Source organism: Bombina bombina, chromosome 1 (assembly GCF_027579735.1).
Source record: "Bombina bombina isolate aBomBom1 chromosome 1, aBomBom1.pri, whole genome shotgun sequence".
Classification (NCBI taxonomy): domain Eukaryota; kingdom Metazoa; phylum Chordata; class Amphibia; order Anura; family Bombinatoridae; genus Bombina; species Bombina bombina.
In genome coordinates this window covers 922748344-922775067 of record NC_069499.1, presented here as the reverse complement: position 1 = coordinate 922775067, position 26724 = coordinate 922748344, and the positions used below count along the sequence as shown (strand labels likewise).

Genomic DNA, 26724 nt, shown 5'->3' with positions numbered 1-26724 from the left:
CTATGTTCCTTGCCAGAGGCCAAAAAACATAATTTATGTAAGAACTTACCTGATAAATTCATTTCTTTCATATTAGCAAGAGTCCATGAGCTAGTGACGTATGGGATATACATTCCTACCAGGAGGGGCAAAGTTTCCCAAACCTCAAAATGCCTATAAATACACCCCTCACCACACCCACAATTCAGTTTAACGAATAGCCAAGAAGTGGGGTGATAAAAAAGTGCGAAAGCATATAAAATAAGGAATTGGAATAATTGTGCTTTATACAAAAAAATCATAACCACCACAAAAAAGGGCGGGCCTCATGGACTCTTGCTAATATGAAAGAAATGAATTTATCAGGTAAGTTCTTACATAAATTATGTTTTCTTTCATGTAATTAGCAAGAGTCCATGAGCTAGTGACGTATGGGATAATGATTACCCAAGATGTGGATCTTTCCACACAAGAGTCACTAGAGAGGGAGGGATAAAATAAAGACAGCCAATTCCTGCTGAAAATAATCCACAACCAAAATAAAGTTTAATGAAAAACATAAGCAGAAGATTCAAACTGAAACCGCTGCCTGAAGTACTTTTCTACCAAAAACTGCTTCAGAAGAAGAAAATACATCAAAATGGTAGAATTTAGTAAAAGTATGCAAAGAGGACCAAGTTGCTGCTTTGCAAATCTGATCAACCGAAGCTTCATTCCTAAACGCCCAGGAAGTAGAAACTGACCTAGTAGAATGAGCTGTAATCCTCTGAGGCGGAGTTTTACCCGACTCAACATAGGCAAGATGAATTAAAGATTTCAACCAAGATGCCAAAGAAATGGCAGAAGCTTTCTGGCCTTTTCTAGAACCGGAAAAGATAACAAATAGACTAGAAGTCTTTCGGAAAGATTTAGTAGCTTCAACATAATATTTCAAAGCTCTAACAACATCCAAAGAATGCAATGATTTCTCCTTAGAATTCTTAGGATTAGGACATAATGAAGGAACCACAATTTCTCTACTAATGTTGTTGGAATTCACAACTTTAGGTATAAATTCAAAAGAAGTTCGCAAAACCGCCTTATCCTGATGAAAAATCAGAAAATGAGACTCACAAGAAAGAGCAGATAATTCAGAAACTCTTCTGGCAGAAGAGATGGCCAAAAGGAACAAAACTTTCCAAGAAAGGAATTAAATGTCCAATGAATGCATAGGTTCAAATGGAGGAGCTTGAAGAGCCCCCAGAACCAAATTCAAACTCCAAGGAGGAGAAATTGACTTAATGACAGGTTTTATACGAACCAAAGCTTGTACAAAACAATGAATATCAGGAAGAATAGCAATCTTTCTGTGAAAAAGAACAGAGAGAGCAGAGATTTGTCCTTTCAAGGAACTTGCGGACAAACCCTTATCTAAACCATCCTGAAGAAACTGTAATATTCTCGGTATTCTAAAAGAATGCCAAGAAAAATGATGAGAAAGACACCAAGAAATATGTCTTCCAGACTCTATAATATATCTCTCTAGATACAGATTTACGAGCCTGTAACATAGTATTAATCACAGAGTCAGAGAAACCTCTTTGACCAAGAATCAAGCGTTCAATCTCCATACCTTTAAATTTAAGGATTTGAGATCCTGATGGAAAAAAGGACCTTGAGACAGAAGGTCTGGTCTTAACGGAAGAGTCCACGGTTGGCAAGAGGCCATCCGGACAAGATCTGCATACCAAAACCTGTGAGGCCATGCCGGAGCTACCAGCAGAACAAACGAGCATTCCTTCAGAATCTTGGAGATTACTCTTGGAAGAAGAACTAGAGGCGGAAAGATATAGCCAGGATGATACTTCCAAGGAAGTGATAATGCATCCACTGCCTCCGCCTGAGGATCCCGGGATCTGGACAGATACCTGGGAAGTCTCTTGTTTAGATGAGACGCCATCAGATCTATTTCTGGAAGTTCCCACATTTGAACAATTTGAAGAAATACCTCTGGGTGAAGAGACCATTCGCCCGGATGCAACGTTTGGCGACTGAGATAATCCGCTTCCCAATTGTCTATACCTGGGATATGAACCGCAGAGATTAGACAGGAGCTGGATTCCGCCCAAACCAAAATTCGAGATACTTCTTTCATAGCCAGAGGACTGTGAGTCCCTCCTTGATGATTGATGTATGCCACAGTTGTGACATTGTCTGTCTGAAAACAAATGAACGATTCTCTCTTCAGAAGAGGCCAAAACTGAAGAGCTCTGAAAATTGCACGGAGTTCTAAAATATTGATCGGTAATCTCACCTCCTGAGATTCCCAAACTCCTTGTGCCGTCAGAGATCCCCACACAGCTCCCCAACCTGTGAGACTTGCATCTGTTGAAATTACAGTCCAGGTCGGAAGCACAAAAGAAGCCCCCTGAATTAAACAATGGTGATCTGTCCACCACGTTAGAGAGTGTCGAACAATCGGTTTTAAAGATATTAATTGAGATATCTTTGTGTAATCCTTGCACCATTGATTCAGCATACAGAGCTGAAGAGGTCGCATGTGAAAACGTGCAAAGGGGATCGCGTCCGATGCAGCAGTCATAAGACCTAGAATTTCCATGCATAAGGCTACCGAAGGGAAAGATTGTGACTGAAGGTTTCGACAAGCTGCAATCAATTTTAGACGTCTCTTGTCTGTTAAAGACAGAGTCATGGACACTGAATCTATCTGGAAACCCAGAAAGGTTACCCTTGTCTGAGGAATCAAAGAACTTTTTGGTAAATTGATCCTCCAACCATGATCTTGAAGAAACAACACAAGTCGATTCGTATGAGATTCTGCTAAATGTAAAGACTGAGCAAGTACCAAGATATCGTCCAAATAAGGAAATACCACAATACCCTGTTCTCTGATTACAGACAGAAGGGCACCGAGAACCTTTGAAAAAATTCTTGGAGCTGTAGCTAGGCCAAACGGTAGAGCCACAAACTGGTAATGCTTGTCCAGAAAAGAGAATATCAGGAACTGATAGTGATCTGGATGAATCGGAATATGCAGATATGCATCCTGTAAATCTATTGTGGACATATAATTCCCTTGCTGAACAAAAGGTAAGATAGTCCTTACAGTTACCATCTTAAACGTTGGTATCCTTACATAATGATTCAATATTTTTAGATCCAGAACTGGTCTTAAGGAATTCTCCTTCTTTGGTACAATGAAGAGATTTGAATAAAACCCCATCCCCTGTTCCGGAACTGGAACTGGCATAATTACTCCAGCCAACTCTAGATCTGAAACACAATTCAGAAATGCTTGAGCTTTCACTGGATTTACTGGGACACGGGAAAGAAAAAATCTCTTTGCAGGAGGTCTCATCTTGAAACCAATTCTGTACCCTTCTGAAACAATGTTCTGAATCCAAAGATTGAGAACAGAATTGATCCAAATTTCTTTGAAAAAACGTAACCTGCCCCCTACCAGCTGAGCTGGAATGAGGGCCGCACCTTCATGTGGACTTAGAAGCAGGCTTTGCCTTTCTAGCAGGCTTGGATTTATTCCAGACTGGAGATGGTTTCCAAACTGAAACTGCTCCTGAGGACGAAGGATCAGGCTTTTGTTCTTTGTTGAAACAAAAGGAACGAAAACGATTATTAGCCCTGTTTTTACCTTTAGATTTTTTATCCTGTGGTAAAAAAGTTCCTTTCCCACCAGTAACAGTTGAGATAATAGAATCCAACTGAGAACCAAATAATTTGTTACCCTGGAAAGAAATGGAAAGTAGAGTTGATTTAGAAGCCATATCAGCATTCCAAGTCTTAAGCCATAAAGCTCTTCTAGCTAAAATAGCTAGAGACATAAACCTGACATCAACTCTAATAATATCAAAAATGGCATCACAAATAAAATTATTAGCATGCTGAAGAAGAATAATAATATCATGAGAATCATGATTTGCTACTTGTTGCGCTAAAGTTTCCAACCAAAAAGTTGAGGCTGCAGCAACATCAGCTAATGATATAGCAGGCCTAAGAAGATTACCTGAACACAGATAAGCTTTTCTTAGAAAGGATTCAATTTTCCTATCTAAAGGATCTTTAAACGAAGTACCATGTGACGTAGGAATGGTAGTACGTTTAGCAAGGGTAGAAATAGCCCCATCAACTTTAGGGATTTTGTCCCAAAATTCTAACCTGTCAGACGGTACAGGATATAATTGCTTAAAACGATTAGAAGGAGTAAATGAATTACCCAATTTATCCCATTCTTTGGAAATTACTGCAGAAATAGCATTAGGAACAGGAAAAACTTCTGGAATAACCACAGGAGATTTAAATACCTTATCTAAACGTTTAGAATTAGTATCAAGAGGACCAGAATCCTCTATTTCTAAAGCAATTAATACTTCTTTAAGTAAGGAACGAATAAATTCCATTTTAAATAAATATGAGGATTTATCAGCATCAATCTCTGAAACAGAATCCTCTGAACCAGAAGAGTCATCAGAATCAGAATGATGATGTTCATTTAAAAATTCATCTGTAGGGAGAGAAGTTTTAAAAGTTTTTTTACGTTTACTAGAAGGAGAAATAACAGACATAGCCTTCTTGATGGATTCAGAAACAAAATCTCTTATGTTATCAGGAACATTCTGCACCTTAGATGTTGAAGGAACTGCAACAGACAATGGTACATTACTAAAGGAAATATTATCTGCATTAACAAGTTTGTCATGACAATTAATACAAACAACAGCCGGAGAAATAGCTACCAAAAGTTTACAGCAGATACACTTAGCTTTGGTAGATCCAGCACTAGACAGCGATTTTCCTGTAGTATCTTCTGACTCAGATGCAACGTGAGACATCTTGCAATATGTAAGAGAAAAAACAACATATAAAGCAAAATAGATCAAATTCCTTATATGACAGTTTCAGGAATGGGAAAAAATGCCAAAGAACAAGCTTCTAGCAACCAGAAGCAATGAAAAATGAGACTTAAATAATGTGGAGACAAAAGCGACGCCCATATTTTTTAGCGCCAAATCCACATTATTTGGCGCCTAAATGCTTTTGGCGCCAAAATGACGCCACATCCGGAACGCCGACATCTTTGGCGCAAAATAACGTAAAAAAATGACGCAACTTCCGGCGACACGTATGACGCCGGAAACGGAAAAGAATTTTTGCGCCAAAAACGTCCGCGCCAAGAATGACACAATAAAATGAAGCATTTTTCAGCCCCCGCGAGCCTAACAGCCCACAGGGAAAAAAGAGTCAAATTTTTGAAGGTAAGAAAAAAATGAATAATTCAAATGCATAATCCCAAATATGAAACTGACTGTCTGAAAAATAAGGAAAGTTGAACATTCTGAGTCAAGGCAAATAAATGTTTAAATACATATATTTAGAACTTTATAAACAAAGTGCCCAACCATAGCTTAGAGTGTCACAGAAAATAAGACTTACTTACCCCAGGACACTCATCTACATGTTTGTAGAAAGCCAAACCAGTACTGAAACGAGAATCAGTAGAGGTAATGGTATATATATATAAGAGTATATCGTCGATCTGAAAAGGGAGGTAAGAGATGAATCTCTACGACCGATAACAGAGAACCTATGAAATAGACCCCGTAGAAGGAGATCACTGCATTCAAATAGGCAATACTCTCCTCACATCCCTCTGACATTCACTGCACGCTGAGAGGAAAACCGGGCTCCAACTTGCTGCGGAGCGCATATCAACGTAGAATCTAGCACAAACTTACTTCACCACCTCCATCGGAGGCAAAGTGTGTAAAACTGAATTGTGGGTGTGGTGAGGTAGGAATGTATATCCCATACGTCACTAGCTCATGGACTCTTGCTAATTACATGAAAGAAACTAGTATTTACAGCTAATTTAAAATAAACTCTCTCCTTTATTTATTAAAGAACGTGTCACCAGCAGTTTAATGTTCGCTGAGCATTTAAAGGGACATAAAACAAGTTGGGATAGAGACAAAATATAATAATATGTACTTTAATTACTTTACCTGCATATTTATACTGCAGTGCCTCGCCATTAACCCTTTCTTTTTAGTTTCAAAGTTGTAAAGCTCTAACTCCCCGCACACATTTCCTTCTATGGCTGTATCTATATCTATTGATGTTTTGGTAGAATGCAAAAGTGCATAGGGATTATCTGCTGGAGCAAGCCTAGAAGTTATGATTTCAGTTGAAATACAATGCCTGTGTCTAAACACTGATAAGGGAGGGTGAAGTTGGCTGGCCCAGGCAGCTTAGTTATGCAATTAATTTTTCTTATTTTTGAAAATTATTTTGAAATACTTGCCAGCATTTTTTTTTCTTTTTTACTATTTTTAATTAATTAGCCCTTTTAGGATATGCACATATCTCAGCCTGTTTTATGTCTATTTAAAGAGGCCTCAAAAATATGGCTTGTTAGCAGGTGCCATTTAGAAAACAAAAACTAAAAAAACTAAAAAAAACTTGCGCAATGTTAACTTATTTCCCCCTTTCCATGTTTATGGCGTTTTCCCCTTTTGCTCAATGGTAAAGCTCCCTGTTTGCTAGTAAAGCTATTACAGCTGTGTTTATCAGCCAGGAGCCTGTATACAGTAATATCATTTTCTGCTTGGTTCAGTATTAATGTAAACAGATCTTTTTTATGTAAATTATTTTAACTTAATTGAATTAATGTTTTTCATGTGCATATTTGGGGCGCGATCCGATATAGATCGTAGTTTGCGGCGCAAGCGAGGGAACCCCCACCACCCGTAGTTTCAGCTCGCAACTCGAGCTATCCCATATACGGCGCCGTCAGAGGCTAAAGTGCCGTAAGTCTGACAAACCAGCGATGTCCAGAAATCTGCGTAAGTACAAATTTCTGGAGTCGCCAGTGACTTACGGCACTTTAGAAACTGCTGGCGCCTACAAAACCTGACTAAGTTATAAAATCACCCGTACTGTCTAACACGCCTCCCAAACATAGCCCAACACGTCTAACCCTCTATCCGCTATCCCCCCTCACTATCCTAACAATAAAAAATGTATTAACCCCTAAACCGCCGCTCCCGGACCCCGCCGCCACCTAATAAAGTTATTAACCCCTAAACTGCCGCTCCCGGACCCCGCCGCCAGCTATATTAAATCTATAACCCCCTAATGTGAGCCCCTACCCCGCCGCCATCTACCTTACCTACCCCCTAAAGTGAGCCCCTTACACTGCCGCCATCTACCTTACCTACCCCCTAAAGTGAGCCCCTACACCGCCGCCATCTACCTTACCTACCCCCTAAAGTGAGCCCCTACCCCGCCGCCATCTACCTTACCTACCGCCGCTTGATTGAAGACATCGCCCGGATGGAAGAAGACTTCTCTGCCGCTTGATTGAAGACATCGCCCGGATCGGATGAAGGGTGGTGGGTTGTAATGTTGGGGGTGGTATTGTGTTTTTTTTTACAGGCAAAAGAGCTGTTTTCTTTGGGGCATGCCCCGCAAAAAGGCCCTTTTAAGGGCTGATAAGGTAAAAGAGCTGTTAACTTTTTTAACCCCTTAATGACAACTGACGTACCAGGTACGTCATGCATTAACAAGCAGTTAATGACAATGGACGTACCTGGTACGTCAGTTGTCTAAGAGTAAAGCTATTACAGCTGCCAGTACCCAAGATGGCCGCAATTAGATAGGGGAGAGGGTTAGAGAGCTGGGGGGGGGGGGATCATGGAGGTTGGGGCTAAGGCAGGAGTCCATCACAGCTAAAATATTTTATTTTTTTTATAAAAAAAAAAAAACTCCTTTTATTTAGTACTGGCAGACTTTCTGCCTGTACTTAAGATGGCGGGGACATTTGTGGGGTGGGGGAGGGAAGAGAGCTGTTTGTTTGGGAGGGATCAGGGGGTGGGATGTGTCAGGTGGGAGGCTGATCTCTACCCTAAAGCTAAAATTAACCCTGCAAGCTCCCTACAACCTACCTAATTAACCCCTTCACTGCTGGGCATAATTTACGTGTGGTGCGCAGCAGCATTTAGCGGCCTTCTAATTACCAAAAAGCAATGCCAAAGCCATATAAGTCTGCTATTTCTGAACAAAGGGGATCCCAAAGAAGCTTTTACAACAATTTGTGCCATAATAGCACAAGCTGTTTGTAAATAATTTCAGTGAGAAACCTAAAATTGTGAAAAATGTAAAGTTTTTTTTTTATTTGCTCGCATTTGGCGGTGAAATGGTGGAATAAAATATACCAAAATGTGCCTAGATCAATACTTTGGGTTGTCTTCTAACAAAAAATATATACATGTCAAGGGATATTCAGGTATTCCTGACAGATATCAGGGTTCCAATGTAACTAGCGCTAATTTTGAAAAAAAGTGGTTTGGAAATAGCGAAGTGCTACTTGTATTTATGGCCCTATAACTTGCAAAAAAAGCTAAGAACATGTAAACATTGGGTATTTCTAAACTCAGGACAAAATTTAGAAACTATTTAGCATGGGTGTTTTTTGGTGATTGTAGATGTGTAACAGATTTTGGGGGTCAAAGTTAGAAAAAGTGTGTTTTTTTCCATTTTTTCCTCATATTTTATTATTTTTTTTGTAGTAAATTATAAGACATGATGAAAATAATGGTATCTTTAGAAAGTCCATTTAATGGCGAGAAAAACGGTATATAACATGTGTGGGTACAGTAAATGAGTAAGAGGAAAATTACAGCTAAACACAAACACCGCAGAAATGTAAAAATAGCCATTGTCATTAAGGGTAAGAAAATTGAAAAATGGTCCAGTCATTAAGGGGTTAATTTAGAATAGGGTAGGGAATTTTTTTTATTTTGGGGGGCTTTATTATTTTATTAGGGGGCTTAGAATAGGTGTAATTAGCTTAAAAATCTTGTAATCTTTTTTTATTTTTTGTAATTTAGTGGGGTTTTTTTGTAATTTAGTTCAGTTTATTTAATTGTATTTTAGTTTAGATATTTGTAGTTTATTTAATTTATTGATAGTGTAGGTGTATTTGTAACTTAGGTTAGGATTTATTTTACAGGTAAATTGGTAATTATTTTAACTAGGTAGCTATTAAATAATTATTAACTATTTAATAGCTATTGTACCTAGTTAAAACAAATACCAAGTTACCTGTAAAATAAATATAAACCCTAAAATAGCTACAATGTAATTATTAAATACATTGTAGCTATCTTAGGGTTTATTTTATAGGTAAGTATTTAGATTTAAATAGGAATATTTTAATTAATAATATTAATATTAATTAGATTTATTTTAATAAGAATTTAGTTAGGGATGTTAGAGTTAGATAGGGTTATTATACTTTATATATATATATATAATATAATAACGATATTAACTTTATTAACCCTAATATAATTAGGGTTAATATAGTTAATATATATAATATAATAACTATATTAACTATATTAACCCTAATATAATTAGGGTTAATATAGTCAATATAGCTGGCGGCGGTGTAGAGGGATTAGATTAGGGGTTAATGTGTTTAATATAGGTGGCGGCGGTGTAGGGGGATTAAATTAGGGGTTAATATTTTTAAAATAGATGGCGGCGGGGTAGGAGCTCACTTTAGGGGGTAGGTAAGGTAGATGGCGGCGGGGTAGGGGCTCACTTTAGGGGGTAGGTAAGGTAGATGGCGGCGGGGTAGGGGCTCACTTTAGGGGGTAGGTAAGGAAGATGGCGGCGGTGTAAGGGGATCACATTAGGGGGTATGTAATGTAGCTGGCGACGGTGTAGGGGGATCACATTAGGGGATTATACTTTTAATGTAGGTGGCGGCGGGGTCCGGGAGCGGCGGTTTAGGGGTTAAATACTTTATTAGGGATTGTGGCGGGGGATTGCGGTTGACAGGTAGATAGACATTGCGCATGCGTTAGGTGTTAGGTTTTATTTGGCAGGTAGTTTAGGGAGTTACGGGGCTCCAATAGACAGCGTAAGGCTTACTACGGCTGCTTTTTGCGGCGAGGTGAAAATGGAGTAAGATTTCTCCATTTTCGCCACATAAGTCCTTACGCTGTATATTGGATACCAAACTGCGCAGGTTTGGTATACCTGCCTATGGCCCAAAAAACTACGGGCGAAGGCAGAAATATACGAGCGTAACTTCTAGGTTTACGCCGTATATAGGATACCAAACCCGCGCAAAATTCGGCGTTGCCGGCTTTTGCGGGTGACGCTGCATATCGGATCGGGCCCTTGATCTCTTTGCCTTTCTATGTTTCTTTAAATGATACCTGGTTATATTAGTGTTGGTATATCTGATATACAGCATCTCTGCTTTATCTTTATGGATTAAATGTCAACATCTATGTGCAGGTTAAATGAATATAAAACCCAAACATTTCATTTTGTGACTCAGATCATACCATTTTAAAAAAAAAAGTTTCCAATTTACTTATATCAAATTTGCTTTGTTTGTATTGATGAGGAGATACCTAGGTAGGCCTCTAAAGCACTACATGACAGGAAATAGTGCTGCCATCTAGTGCTCTTGCAAATGGATAACATTCTTGCAAAACTTCTGCCATATAGTGCTCCAAAAATGGGCTGGCTCCTAAGAATATGTCCCTGCTTTTCAACAAAAGATACAAAGAGTACAAAGAAAAAAATGATAATTTAAGTAAATTAGAAAGTTTTTTTTTTTTTAAATCACATGCTCTATCTGAATCATTAAAGAAAAAAAATTAGGTTTTTATGTCCCTTTAATGGCACACACATTGTGACATTTTCATAATTTGGAAGCTCCCTTAGCTTTCTCTTCGGGGGAAATGTCCTGGTTTCCAAAATGAAACCAGGGACTGCCCAAACTCCACCCACGGCATGCCCTATCCCTGCCCATGTGACACCAACCCAGCCCACTGTACACTTGCAGCCTTGCCCCAGTCATAACCCTGCCCCCATGTCTCCCTCACACAGCATAGATCTCCCCGAGCTGAACAGTGTCAAGGAAGTGATGAAGAGGTATGTTACAGGCACCTGATACACTTTAATATTATACTATAAAATGTGTAAATATGTGTAATGAAAAACTTTACAGTATAGTTTAATTATTTATTTTACCTTCTTCACCTGTAATTGAACTCTGAAAATGATAGGTTTTCTAATTCCCAAGCTTAACCCTGCTACATAACTGTCCTTGTCAGAAGTCATATAATACTGCAAAACATGGCAAATTTTTCTAACAAGGTAACATTGGTAAACTTTGTCTAGATTGGTTTAACTAAAAAAAAAAAGGAAGAAGTGTGTGTGTGTGTGTGTGTGTGTGTGGGGGGAATAATTGCAGAAAAAAAGGTGTTAATATATATAATATATATATTAGGCTAGATTACAAGTAGAGCACTAAATATTGCTTTCAGGAAAGCGATATTTGCACTCGACAGAGCAATACCAGTGCATGCTAAAGTGCACTGGTATTACAAGTTGTCAGCAATTCGAATGCGAGTGTGCTTCCATAGGCTTCAATGGGAGCCTCGTTCTGACGTCGTCAGAGACAGCACAGAACCTAAGCACAGCGAAGTGGGCAAGTAGCGCAGCGATGGCAGCAAATATAAATATATATGTATATGACTATATACATATATATATTTATGTGTATATACACATATTAACACATAAATATATATGTATATAAGCATACATATTTACAGGGAACACACATTTCCCATAGACCGCGATGTAAAGACACATTTCAGTGCCGTTTTTTTCTAATACCCCACTCCCGCCAACTTTACCCCCAAAATACTGCCTAGTGCAGTAATTTTATTAAAAAATAAAGATGTTGCTATGCTTATGTTTAATAAAATACACTGCACTGTATTTTGGTTGCATTTGGAGCACAATTTATAAAATTAACCAGAGCTTGCAGTAGCAATAACCAATTACTTGTAATGGCTGGTTAATTAGTGCGCACAAATTTGCGGGTGAGCTATAACTATGCACTGCAGTTGTTATCTAATCCCATAATGTTGTAAGAATACAGGAATGTTTTGTAATTAAATGGTGCTTTATGCCACTTTATTTTGTAGAGACAAACTTGTTGTAATTTTAATTAAAAAAGCTTTCTAATAGCTATTTGCACAAAAGCAAAATATTGATGCAGACTCTCATTTGATAATGTTGGAACACCAGCTTTAATTAATTTGCAAAATAATGTATAATATTTTGCTTAGCTAAACTATCATAAGTAACAGATCAGGTTACATTTTAAAAGTGACATGAAACCCAGAATTTCTCTTTCACAATTCAGAATGAGCATATAGTTTTAAACAATTTTCCAATTTACTTCTATTATCTAATTTGCTTAATTCTTTTGGTATTCTTTGCTAAAAACCATACCTGGTTAGGCTCGGGAGCTCGGCGCTAACTGCTGATTGGTAGCTGCACATATATGCCTCATTTCATAGGCTTACTGATGTGTTCAGCTAGTTCCAAGTAGTGTATTGCTGCTGGTTCAATAAAGGATACTAAGAAAATGAAGCACAATTTATAATGTATGCTCTATCTGAACCATAAAAGAAAAAAAATGGGTTTCATGTCCCTTTAAATGTGTATATACATTAAGTAACCTCCCTGCAGAATGTTCAGTTCCTTCAGGTTTTGTTTATGTAACAAGTGGTGCAAGCTAATAGCAAATAACATTTTGCCGTAGATAATTTTATAATAAAAAAATTAAGTTATTTTTTTTTTTGGGGGGGGGCAAGTAAACATTTTGAACAATAGAGTAGCCTTATATCAATCATATTTCAAACATATTTTTCCATGTGCTTACAAGGAGATCTGCCTAGAATGTGAATCAGGTTTTGCGGTGTGTATGAGTCACATGACTACAGTCCCTATGATATTCCTAATGATTATTTCTTGTATCATGTCATCTACAGGTGGACAGATCAGAGGTAATAAAAAGCAACCTAAATCCAGTGTTCTCCAAGGTCTTCACAGTTGACTATTATTTTGAAGAGGTTCAAAAGCTGCGTTTTGAAGTGTATGATATTCATGGACATTGCAGTATTGGGTCACGAGATGATGACTTTTTGGGAGGAGTGGAGATCACGCTGGGACAGGTAAGGAACCTAGAGCCCTCTGTATAAAATCTCCCCAGATACTCTTTTCCACCATATAGACATTATTATGTCTGTTTCTTGTATACCATTAGATTTGTGGAGCATCTAATAATACATATACCTAAAACACCAATTCCTTGTATATCATGCCTGATATAAGAACTTGCTGTGATCTTCAGTAACAATTACTTATGTTCACCCAATCTATGGTGCTGGTGGATATAATTTATTTTTAGCATAGACTTGCAAGATAAAGGCTAGGCAGACCAAATGGCAATTATCCTTGTAAAAGTTAACCTGTGATATCCTAATACTGATAGAATCCAATTTACCCAACTATTAACCAGAGATTAAATCTCTGGTTAATTTTCTAAAAGTGCCCCAAATTCCCTCAAAATAGAGGGGATTATAGTTTTTTATTAAAAAAATTTTAGCATTTTTTTTAAATAAAAAACAACGGCACTAGACAGCTTTGGGGCTTTAAAGTTGGCATTAAAAAGTGCCTTTACAATGCTGTCTATGGGAACTGTGTGTTCCCAGTAAATACATATGTATATGCTTATATACCCTTTGGAGCCTATGGAAGTGCGCTCTCACGAGCACAATGCTTCCTAGCAATGAAAATGCGAGCTTGTGTTTGTATTGCACTTAACTTGTAATACCTGCGCACATTAGCTTGCGCTGGTATTACTTACTGAAACGCTAATATCCACTTGTAATCTAGCCCATAGTCTTTTAATTTCCTAAGGGAATCGACGGACAGATTCACAATGAGAAAGGGACAAAAAAAAAAAAGTTAGGGGAAGTGCACATTCAATAAATTACCAACAAGACTACTCCTAAAATTAGAGACAAGGAAATGAAGGAATTCGGCACTTCTTGAAATATTTAAGAGCACACAGTTTTTATTGGCAAGTAAAAAGAAAAGCAAAAGTAATGCATAGCAGCCCCAGCAATTTAGTCATTGCGGCACAGCAAACAAAGAGTTAGCATGGATGGTGGTCACTAAAGCTGACGCGTTTCGGCATCTCCCGCCGTAGTCATAGCATAAATAGTGACCATCATCCTCAAGTTTAAAAAGGGCACTCTTTCACCTCATTGGTTTAAAAGTTAAACACACCTCCAATGTTAAATAATAACAATGCTCCTCAATTGTTACATATCAATACCTAATGTGTGGCAATGAAAATTGTTTAATCAAATTGGGAGAAATGAGTTACGGAGAATCATATTTTTTTTTTTTACCAATTATAGCGTCACAATCCTTTAGAAAAGATTATCCAATAATGTTTATACAAAATTCATCTTTAAAGTCTATGGTGATTTTTGTAGATAAATAATTTGATAAACTATTCTAAATTATTGTGATCACCCCAGTATGTTAATATTGCAGTTCAGTGCATCTTCAATTAATCTGCCTTAGGGTTATCATTTTATATGAATTTATTTATCACAGCCATATCTCTCTATTACCCTCTCTCATCCTCTACATCATTCTCCCTCCAGATTGTGGCACAGAAGAGGATCACCAAAGGCTTATTCCTTAAATATGGAAAATACGCTGGCAAATCTACAATCACGGTAAGCATTCTGGGAAATCAAAACAATCAGCAATATACTATATATTTAACAGTGGGTTGGAGGTTAATGGGTCTCCTTGGGTTAAATTATTAAGAGGGGTGAGACTCTTGCATGGAGTAGTCACCTCTTCTGTACGTTAACGGTCAATGGTAGGTCAGGTTCTCGATCAGGTTGTTGGTAATTGATAATGCTGAGTTTCCAACAGGTTATTTCTGAAGAGATTTCCGGGAATAACGGATATGTGGAACTCTCATTCTGTGCACGTAAACTGGATGACAAGGTAAAACTGTCAGACCACTTTCCCAAACATGATATATAGATACGGCATAATACAGACTAACTAGCAATTACAGGATGCTCACACATCAAACTACTAGCAGAAAAGTAGTCAGGTTATGTAAGATTTCCTATAAATTGATATTTCCCTCATATAGACAAACACTGACAAAAACAGGATGTTCCACTGCTAAACAAACACACACACAATGTTATCTATCTATCTATTGGCATACACAGAGATGCATACAAAAACGTTTCACACCACACACAGTATCGTTCACCAAAAGAAAGACACAGAGTTCTCTTTTCTGCTAGAAAGGTAAATAAAAAGGTGATACCCACCATAGGCAATAAAAAGGTGATACCCACCATTAAACAGAGTTCTCCTCACCAGCAGACACACACATGGTGCTGCACACCAGTAGAAGGACATACAATTATCCCAGACAATAATCTATACTATAATCGCGTTTGTAAGGAGTCTGTCGCCATCGTCGGTTGCCCACGCAGCCAAAAGAATGTTGGCTGTGCAAGCAGCCAAAAGAATGTTGGCTGCCCGCGCAGCCAAAAGAATCCACCTGGATTCTTTCACCACCCTGCCATTTTCGGAATCCGCCTGGATGCAGCGTAGACAAAGAAGCATTAAGAAAAAAACACTAAGCACCCGCAAGAAATATTAACAAAAAGACACCTAATCGCCCGCAGTAAATATTAACAAAAAAAAAACATGTAACCACCCGCATGAAACAATAAAAAAACCTAACCGCCCGCACAAATTATTAACAAAAAAAACACCTAACCGCCCGTACGAAGTATTAACAAAAAAACACCTAAGCACCCGCAAGAAATATTAACAAACACTGCCAACCCCCACATCGTGAAATAATAAAGTAATTAACACCTAATCCACAAATTAAACAACGCAAATAACATAATTAAAATATTAACCCCTAAACCGCCAACCCCCACATAGCAATAAACCTAATTAACCCATTAACCCCTAAACCGCCAACCCCCCACATTGCAATAAACCTAATTAACCTATTAACTCCTAAACCGCCAACCTCCCACAACACAAATAACTAATTTAATTACTAAGCACCCTAACCTAACACCCCCTAAATTAAACCCCAATTATATAAAATAAAAAATACTAAGTTACAATTTAAAAAAAAAAATAACATTACTTAAAAAAACAAAAACCTAAGATTAAAATCTAAAATTACAAAAAATTAAAAAGTCTAAAATTACAGAGAAAAATAAACAAAATTATCAAAAATACAAAAATTCAGGCTAATCTTATACCCCTATGAAAATAAAAAAGCCACCCCAAAATAAAATCAACCCCTAGTCTAAACTACCAATACCCCTTAAAAGGGCCTTTTGTAGGGCATTGCCCTAAGTTAAACAGCTTTTACCTAAACATTTTTTACCAATTACCCCCTAACAGACTTTTTTTGGGTGTTTTTTTTTAGATTAGGGATTTTTTTTTTTATGGGTGCAAAAAAGATGTTTGTAAAAGAGCTGATTGTCCTTTTAAGGGCAATGCCCATACAAATGCCCCTTATGGGGCAATGGGTAGCTTAGGTCTTTTTAGACTTGTTTTTTTTTTATTTTGGGGGGTTGGTTGGGTGGGGGGTTTTAATGTTAGGGGGTAATTAGTATTTTTTTTTAGGTAAAAGAGCTGTTTAACTTAGGACAATGCCCTATTATTTTGGGGGGTTTATTTTTATAGGGGTATTAGATTAGGTGTAATTTTTTTATTTTTGATAATTTATTTTATTTTTTTCAGTAATTTTAAATAGACTGCCCTCTGGGCAGGCTTATCGTCAAGTTATACATAAGCTGCTTCTTTACAAAAGAGGACAGACAATTTTTTTTTTTAAACCATAGCTGTCAGACACAAATATCATTGTCAAAGGCAAACAGGTTCGAAGCACATGGAAAACAGGTCAACATCATTGACCAGTTACACATAACAGCCTGTGTCACAAGGGTGAGAGAAGCATTCATAGACCATGGTTCTTAAACCAAACTTCAAATCAGATATCAAACATTTGAGAACAAAGTAGGACAATCCTTCTTAAGGAAAGTCACTCATCCATGATAATTTTAATACACAACATTAGTGGCACACATGACCAAAACTCCAAACAGAGATCTGGCGTTGTCTAATTGTTATAGATGTTTTTTTTTCAACTTATCATTATTGAACAGAGTCATTGGCCCCCTTCTACTCTTCTTTGCTCCCCACTTAGGATCTCTTTAGCAAATCAGATCCATTCCTAGAAATCTATCGAATAAATGATGACCAAAGTGAACAGCTGGTGTATAGAACAGAGGTGAGTAAGCAGGATGTTCCCTAGGGGGCGGGGCATGTTTGACAAATGTGTGTTGTGAGCAATTTTGCAAATCATAGTGTTAGGGCAAGAGTTGTATGTGTTCAGGATGGAACTGTATGTGCTGGGGATGAGTAGTGAAGTTGCAAAAAAAACAAAAAAACGATGAGCATGATCATTGTAGTGTGAGCTGAAACAGAATTTAAAGGGATATTAAATTCAGGAATCTAACCTTGCAATTTGCTACACAATGATTGTTTGATCAGTTCATGAGATTAATGATATCTGTCCCTAATTTGTCACAATAAAATACATAAGAGGGGTTTCAAGGAATGTGTCTCAAGACTGCAAAACAATGCTATTTTTGCTAACATCATTTTTAGATCTGTGTGTGAGTGTGAGTGTTTGTGTGTATATATATATATATATATATATATATATATATATATATATATATATATATATATATATACCCACAGTGTGTATATATTTATATGTATATATATTTTCACACTACATATACACACACATAATATATACTTTATGTATAGGTAGAAAATCACCCTAATGTTCTTTTATAGACAGTTAATGAGAAGGGGGATAAATGATGTGTGAAACAAATATGTGGGTAGCAGAAGGTTTATAAACTAGGCTTGGGCATTGGAGGGATTGTGAGCAGTTGGAGGCATTTCATCTTCTCACTGTCTATTCCTTACAGGTCATTAAGAATAATTTGAACCCTGTGTGGGATCCATTTAAAGTGTCTTTGAACTCTCTTTGCTGTTGTGAGGAGAAGAGAAAGCTCAGGGTGAGTAGTAAAAGTATGGCCTCTCCCATATTATAGCATAACCCCTGGTTCCTCAATTTGTTGCTCAAATCTGATGAATATTTTCCTTTTCATTTCAATCTAATCTTCTCCATCTTTCAGTCACTTCTTTTTTTTTTCTTTCTTACTTTGTCTCCCTTATTTTCTGGGCTAGATAGAGAGATAAGAAGTGTTCTTTATAAATTTAATAAATCTACAGAGTACTGAAACCATCTTATATTAATGTGCCCACAGCAACATTTTAAATTCAATCTCAGAAGAACAGAGTTTTAAGATGAAAGGTCTTCTGTGAACACAGTGACGCTCGTCTCACAACTTTCATCCCTCTCTGATATGGCAGAGACTTAGCAAATCATTATTTTTCTTTACTGAAACTTTTAGACAGACAATATAGGTTTGACAGTTTGGGTACCAGCCCGTTGTGACTTTACAGGGATAGACCCTCATTTAGTACCGCAATATCCCCAAACCTCAAAGTGCCATCTGCCCCAAATGTGCAAGTGCCTTTTTTCACTTTCCCTGCGGAATATGCAAAGCAAAGGGAATGGTAAACGATAGGGAATTAGAATTTCTTTTTTTTTTTAAGTCCCCACAAGTAACCTCTGCAGCTTCAGATTTGTTGTTTAACCTTTTTCTCACTACAGTTTTGTGGTATAGAACCACTTGAGGCATCAGGTGAAAATGTGGATGCTGTTGCCATATATCATGCAGGCCTCATCACTTTAGCTTGATCTCTCTTGTCTGTTCATTTATTACTCTCCAATATTTTACTGTTTCTTCCCTCCCCTCTCACTTTTCAATGCATTAGAGATTGTCTCCTTTCACAACATTATGGGCTAGATTATGAGTGGAGCACTATTTATCGCTCCCGCTCGTGTGTTAACTGCGCTCAACTTCGGCTTTATTACTTTGGTAAAATATATAACTATACCTAGTTATATATATGAATATATATAGGTATAGATATATACAGTTATATTTAGGAATAGCTATTAAAAATACTAAGAACATATTCCCTTATGTTAAGAACATTGGAATCTGAAATATGTACAGTAAATACACAGTTAAACACTGTATTAAATATTATATAGCATAATAAGATTTATATATACAATATATATACTATGATAAAGCCCTTTACAGACTTTATTTTTTTCTAACACCTGAGACCTCATATCTTTAAAGCCCTTATAACTTTTGTATGCAATTTTTTAAAATAATTTTTATTAGATAGTCTTATTATGAGGGTAACTGTACTTTTAAATGTATTTTTGTGTAACTTTTTATTCAAGCGTAACAGTTAACCAGAGCTCTGAAGTCACACTATCCCGATGCGTGTTAAATTCAATTGCGCTCGAGCGAACGCGTTTACTTTCAGCTTGTAATACGTGCTATACTTCCGATGCACGCAAACACCAGATATAAACAATCTTTTTGCTCACGTGTAACAGTTATCACGCCACTCATAATCTAGCCCTATATTTGGTTCACTTCTGGCTGATATTGCAATATTGCAGCCCTCTCTTATCCAAGAGGTCAACCCTTACTCCTGATTACCACATTGTCCCCTCTCATCTCTCATTGAGACAGACAATCAGCAACGTTTGTGCAGTACAATGTTACAGGCAGCTAGATCTTGATGTGGTCAAGATCTTTGTCCTTGTAATTCTAGACATGATATTGTTGTAAATAATGTTGTAACCGCAAAACTGAGGAGGAATATCATTATGTTTTTCTTTTAATTCCCTCCTGATTATTAGTGTATTAGATTGCCTGTTTCTGCATCGTGTTATATCTCATTACTATTTACACAGCATATCCCCTTTCCTCTTTTTTGTACCGCATTATTTGTGGTTTCTTAAAGGACCAGTCAGCACAGAAGATTTGCATAATCAACAAATGCAAGATAACAAGTAAATGCAATAGCACTTAGTCTGAACTTCAAATGAGTAGTAGATTTTATTTCTGACAATCTTAAAAGTTATGTCTTTTTCCACTCCCCCTGTACCATGTGACATCCATCAGCCAATCACAAATGCATACACGTACCATGTGACAGCCATCAGCCATTCACAAATGCATACGCACTTATTCTTGCACATGCTTAGTAGGAGCTGGTGACTCAAAAAGTTTAAATATAAAAAGACTGTGCACATTTAGTTAATGGAAGTAAATTGGAAAGTTGTTTAAAATTGCATGCTCTATCTAAATAATGAAAGCTTAATTTTGATTGAGTGTCCCTTTAAGTTTGACTTCATTATCTCTTTAACTCTACTCTGAATGATTTCCTTTTATAACCAGTGACCTGTTTAGTTATTTGTACTACACTAGGCACTGCAAATGTGCTATTCCCCCCAACCAGTAACAATTTTAACTCATATTTGCTTCATATGCTGTATGTCTGACACCCAAAGGCCAGGGACACATGGAGGGGTCATGAACCTCCACTAGACAACTAGGGTTGTCATCTCAGGCATGTTTTCCTGGACAGTTATGAGTTACACATGCTACAGGGTGTGCCTGGGGGAACATGAATAGTGCTGTCCAGTAGCAGTATTTATATGCTGCCCTAAGGTACATTGAATGTCTCTCCCTGCAAACCCTGCAGCATGAGCAACTCATAACTCTCCTGGAAAAACATGGCTCAGGTGACAACCCTATAGATCAAGGTTCTTCAAACTGACCCAGTGCCATCATACCACATACCTTGATGACCTTATTTTTATGCTTGGTCTGCATTTCTAAAGTAATATACAAGAGCTGCAATTTTCAGCAAAGTGACTAAAATGTGTGCGTACTTTATTCCTGATTATAGTCAAACTTGAAAGTGTTGTAAAAGGTAATAACATGCACACTCATATATAACACACACACCATACACTCTCATACAACACACACCACGCACTCTCATACAACACACACACACACTCTCATACAACACACACCACACACTCTCATACAACACACACCACACACTCTCATACAACACACACCACGCACTCTCATACAACACACACACACCACACACACCACACACTCTCATACAACATACAACACACACTCTCATACAACACACACACACACTCTCATACAACACACACCACACACTCTCATACAACACACACCACACACTCTCATACAACACACACCACACACTCTCATACATCACACACACACACACACACACCACACACTCTCATACAACATACAACACACACCACACACTCTCATACAACATACAACACACACTCTCATACAACACACAGTAAACATGGTTTTGCGACCCAGTAATGGGTCCCGACTCCCGACCCATGGTTTGAAGAACCCTGTGATAGACAACCAGGCATCAATTAAATTAATAAATACAAATATTTTAAGAGCATAAAAGTGGTAACATTTCATTTAATAGAAGAACCCTTCAAAATGTGCTGGCTCTTCAATGCTGCTGCCCTAGGCACATGCCTATTTGTCCTAGGGCAAAATATGTATCTGCATTTATCTCATTGTCTCTCTCATACCCTTCACTGAAATCCCTTTTCCTTATTACTATATTTTTATTTTTAAAGCAGTTTAGCATTTTTCTTTACTTCTAGTATTTATTGCTCTATTTCTTCATGACATTTCAGTTTCCGACTCCTCTGTTCACTGCATTTTAATAAATGCTCTCTTCTCTCATCCCATTTTCTATCTTTATCTCTCTGCAGTGCCTAGTGTGGGATTATGACTCCCGTGGAAAACATGATTTTATAGGAGAATTTTATGCAACATTTGAAGAAATGCAAAAAGGGATTGGAGGAAACAAGGTGAGAAGGAGTAATATGGGACAAATTATAATTAAAGGGGAGGAAAGAAAGAAAACTGACTGAGAGAATGACAAAATAGAGAAAGGGAGGGAGAAAGGGTGAGAGGGATAGGTAGAGAGAGGCAGAAATAGAATGAGAAGAGAGAGTGAGAGAGAGAGAAGGGATAGAAAAAGAGTCAGATATAGACAGCAGAGAGAGAGATGGGGGAGAAAGAGACAGAAACAGAGAAAGGATTGAGAGAAATGGGAAAGAGATAGAGGAGTGAGCATTAAAGGGACAGTCTACTCTAGAATTGTTATTGTTTAAAAAGATAGATAATCCCTTTATTACCCATTCCCCTGTTTTGCACATCCAACACAATAACAAAATTAATATACTTTTTAACTTTGTGATTCTCTTATATCTAAACCTCTGCAGACTGCCCCCTTATTTCAGTTGTTTTAACAGAAATGCATTTTAGCCAATCAGTGCTGACTCATAAATACTGTAACTCCATGGGAGTGAGCACAACGTGATCTTTATGGCACACATAAACTAGCAGTGTCTGTGAAAAACTGTCAAAATGCAATGAGATAAGAGGCGGCCTTTAAGGGCTTAGGGATTAGCATATGAGCCTACCTAGGTTTAGCTTTTAACAAAGAATTCCAAGAGAACAAAGCAAGTTTGATGATAAAAGTTAATTGGAAAGTTGTTTAAAATTGCATGCCCTATCTGAATCATGAAAGTTTATTTTAGACTAGACTGTCACATTAAAGAGAACAGAGAGGAGTGTGGGAGAGAGAAATAAGAGTGAAATAGAGACAAGATAAAGAGGAAGGAGACAGAGCTAGTGAGACTAAGGACAAGATTACATATATGGCGCCGCCCATAATTTCACCTCGCACATCGGGGTATCGCATATACGGCGCCGGTAGTTCATAAAGTGTCGTAAATCGGATAAACTAGCGATGTCCAGAAGTGACAGTAAATACAAATTTCTGGAGTCGCCAGTGACTTACAGCACTTTAGAAACTGCCTGCGCCTAAGAAAGTAAAAAAAAATGCAAAATCTCCTGTAAAAGTCTAACACGCTTCCCAAAAATAAACCTGACATGTAAAACCCCTATATCTGCCTTCAAACCCACATCAGAACTAATAATAAAAGTATTAACCCCTAAACCGATAACTCCCCACAACGCAATATACCTAATTAAACTAATAACCCCTAATCTTAGGCGATCTACCTAATAAAAGTATTAACCCCTAAATTTGCCAAACCCAACATTGCAAACTACCTATTAAAACTATTAACCCCTAATCCGCCATTAACCCACAACACAATAAACCTAATAAACTATTAACCCCTAATCTGCCAAACCCCACAACAAAAATAACTAATCCCTAAACCCCCTATCCTAACACCCCCTAAATTATCCCCATTACATAAATTAAAATAATACTAAATTACAATTAAAATAAAAACCTAACATTACTTTAAAAATAAAAAACTAGGTTTAAATTAAGCTAAAATTACAGAAAATAAAAAAGTCTACCATTACATAAAATAATAAACAAAATTATCAAAAATAAAAAAATTATACCCCCACTAAACCCACAAAATAAAAAAAAACTAACACTAAAAATTCCTAAACTACTCATTGCCCCATTCAGCTCTTTTACTGCCCTTAAAATTGCCCAAAATCCCTAATCTAAAAAATAAAAAAAAATAAAACATAAAAAAAAAGCCTAACTCTAACCCCCGGATAGGTACTCATGGTTCCTGAAGTCCGGCAGAGAAGGTCCTGTTCCAGGCGGTGAAGTCTTCTTCGAAGAGGCCGACATCTTAATATGTATCTTATTTGTAAAACATTAAAAATGTTTTTAATGTTTTACAAATAAGATACATATTAATGTTTTACAAATAAGATACATATTAATGTTTTACAAATAAGATACATATGTATGTTTTACAAATAAGATACATATTAATGTTTTACAAATAAGATACATATTAATGTTTTACAAATAAGATACATATGTATGTTTTACAAATAAGATACATATTAATGTTTTACAAATAAGATACATATTAATGTTTTACAAATAAGATACATATGTATGTTTTACAAATAAGATACATATTAATGTTTTACAAATAAGATACATATTAATGTTTTACAAATAAGATACATATTAATGTTTTACAAATAAGATACATATGTATGTTTTACAAATAAGATACATATGTATGTTTTTTAATTTTGACAATTCAGTCAGCACCGGTGCATAGTCCTTTTAATTAGATTTTATTGCTTTACATAGAATTCAATAAATTTGTTTTATATTATTATATATTCAAGTTTGTTCTGTGCTTATTTCATAAGGAATATTTAATTAGAGGGGTTTATAATGTCCCATTTTTTCTGAAATTTAGAATAATAACATTGGGAATAGCAACTTGTATTGCGCCACCTCACTCTACAAATTACTTTAAACTTTTGGGATAACAGTTTTTAGGTGAGCTATTATTCCCCACTAATCATGCAGTCTACTCCACTTTTTGTATAATTTCACTATTTTTATCCCCAGACTGCTAAGATTGGGGGGTTTTACTGTTAGAGGGGGGACTTTTTAAGGAAAACAGCTGTTTAACTTAGGGCAATGCCCTAAAAAAGGCCCTTTTAAGGGCTATTGGTAGTTTAGTATTAGATTAGGGGGTGTTTTTATTTTGGGGGGCTTTTTTTATTTTCTTAGGGATTAGGTATAATTTTTTTATTCTTTATAATTTTATTTATTATTTTATGTAATGTTAGACTTTTTTATTTTCTGTAATTTTAGCTTAATTTAAACTTAGTTTTTTATTTTTAAAGTAATGTTAGGTTTTTTATTTTAATTGTAATTTTGTATTATTTTAATTTATGTACTGTGGTTAATTTAGGGGGTGTTAGGTTAGAAGGCTTAGTGATTAGTTATTTGCGTTGTGGGGTTTGGTGGATTAGGGGTTAATAGTTTTATTAGGTTTATTGCGTTGTGGGTTAATGGCGGATTAGGGGTTAATAGTTTTAATAGGTAGTTTGAGATGTTGGGGTTGGCGGATTTAGGGGTTAATACTTTTATTAGGTAGTTTGCCATGTGTGTGAATGGCGGATTAGAGGTTAATAGTTTAATTAGGCATATTGCGTTGTGGGGGGTTCTCGGTTTAGGGTTTAATACTTTTATTATTATTTCCGATGTGGGTTAATGGCGGATTAGGGGTTAATGTACTTTATTAGTTATTGCGGTGGGATATTGCGGTTGACAGGTAGATAGATATTGCGCATGCGTTAGGTGCTAGTTAATATTTTCAGGCAGTTACGGGAGTTACGGTGCTCACATACTCAGCGCAAGTCTTGCTGCGTCTGCCTATGTGTGGCGAGGTGAAAATGGAGTCAAATTTCTCAATTTTCGCTGCATAAGTCCTTGTGCTGAATATGTGATACCGATTTGCGAAGCTGTTCTATGTTAGCTTACAGGTGAAATATACGTGCCGCATTTATGTGTGGCGCTGTATATGTGATACCAAAATCACGTAAAAACCAGCAGCGCCAGCTTTTGCGGGCGACACCGCATATGTAATCTTGGCCTAAGAGGCTAGAAGTAGAGTGATTTATAAATTTGGAGTCTATGATAATTTAAAGTCAAACAGGAACCAAATGAATCTCTGACCTTAAACACGGTATATAATGGTGAGGGGACAATATTAATATGAGAGTAGGCACCAATCAGAGGCTGATTATGTATCCAGACCGAGACCGGCTCTATGAGAGTGTAAACTTAACAGCTTTTTTAACAGATAATATATTTTATACTTGCTTTTTTCCAGAGCTATAAAACCCAGTGGCGTCACTAGGGGGTACGGGGGGTACGGTCCGCACCCGGGTCAGGGGGTGACACCACCAAAAAAAAAAAAAAAAAAATTCAAAGAAATACAATGTAGAGATGCATATATTTTGTTATTAGAGGGGCCAGAATTTGTGAACATTAGTGGGACTGGGGAAGTTGTAGACACTTCATTTTTTTGCCCCTTGAGCCAGCGCTGCAATTTCCACAAATAGTTTTCCCGGCTGCTTTTGCTTGTTTGTACTTTGCTCCTCCCCTGCCCAATTTCACTATGAATGTTGTGGGCGTGCCGTGGGGCTTGCGAAGTTGCGCTGCTAGCCTAAACCTGCCTGCCTATCTGTGCTCACTGCTCAGTGGCATGTGGAGCAGTGGAGTCACTCACTGCTGTGCTGTCTCTCTAAACGGGAACTGGGAAATCATGAGGGGGATGCCTGGCACCTGACCACATGACTGTCTGACACTGTCTCTAAAGTGAAAGAGCCACGTATGATGCCCACCAGACTGGTACGGTTACGGTACACTAAGTTCACACTGAAGAGGTAGGAGGGGAGGGCAGGCAGGGGTCTAGGGGTGGGCAGAAAGCAGAGTTGCTTGGCCATAAGAAGCTTTAGGCACGCGGCCCGGGGCTGTGCACTGACAGACTTGGAACAGAGTCAGAGAGCAGAATTTTCATAGTTTGCGCCCCTAAACCTTTTCTTTAGTGATTTATTTTTAGAGTGCTCTGTTTATCTTTCATTTGATGCTCTGCTGAGCCAGGGAGCATCTCTAGGCATGAGCTTTATAATTAATGCATTGCAGTTTACATATTGTGTATGTGTGTGTGTCTGAGTGCTTTTGTGTGTGTGCCTGAGTGTTTTTGTGTCTAAGTGTTTGTGTGTGTGCCTGAGAGTTTTTGTGCGTGTGTCTGAGTGTTTTTGTGTCTAAGTGTTTGTGTGTGCCTGAGAGTTTTTGTGCGTGTGTCTGAGTGTTTTTGTGTGTGTGCCTGAGTGT

The 26724-nt window shown here is 37.3% G+C and overlaps 1 protein-coding gene across 1 annotated transcript in view; it reads left to right on the top strand.

Annotated features, from left to right (window-relative positions):
- CPNE7 (copine 7) overlaps positions 1–26724 on the top strand; it is a 402966-nt gene that overhangs the window by 124657 nt on the left and 251585 nt on the right. Inside the window, exons 2-7 of the mRNA XM_053688669.1 lie at positions 12867–13049; positions 14556–14630; positions 14836–14910; positions 17168–17251; positions 17967–18056; positions 21779–21877. Of these exons, the coding sequence (XP_053544644.1) occupies positions 12867–13049; positions 14556–14630; positions 14836–14910; positions 17168–17251; positions 17967–18056; positions 21779–21877 (606 nt within the window). The remainder of the gene's footprint in view (positions 1–12866; positions 13050–14555; positions 14631–14835; positions 14911–17167; positions 17252–17966; positions 18057–21778; positions 21878–26724) is intronic.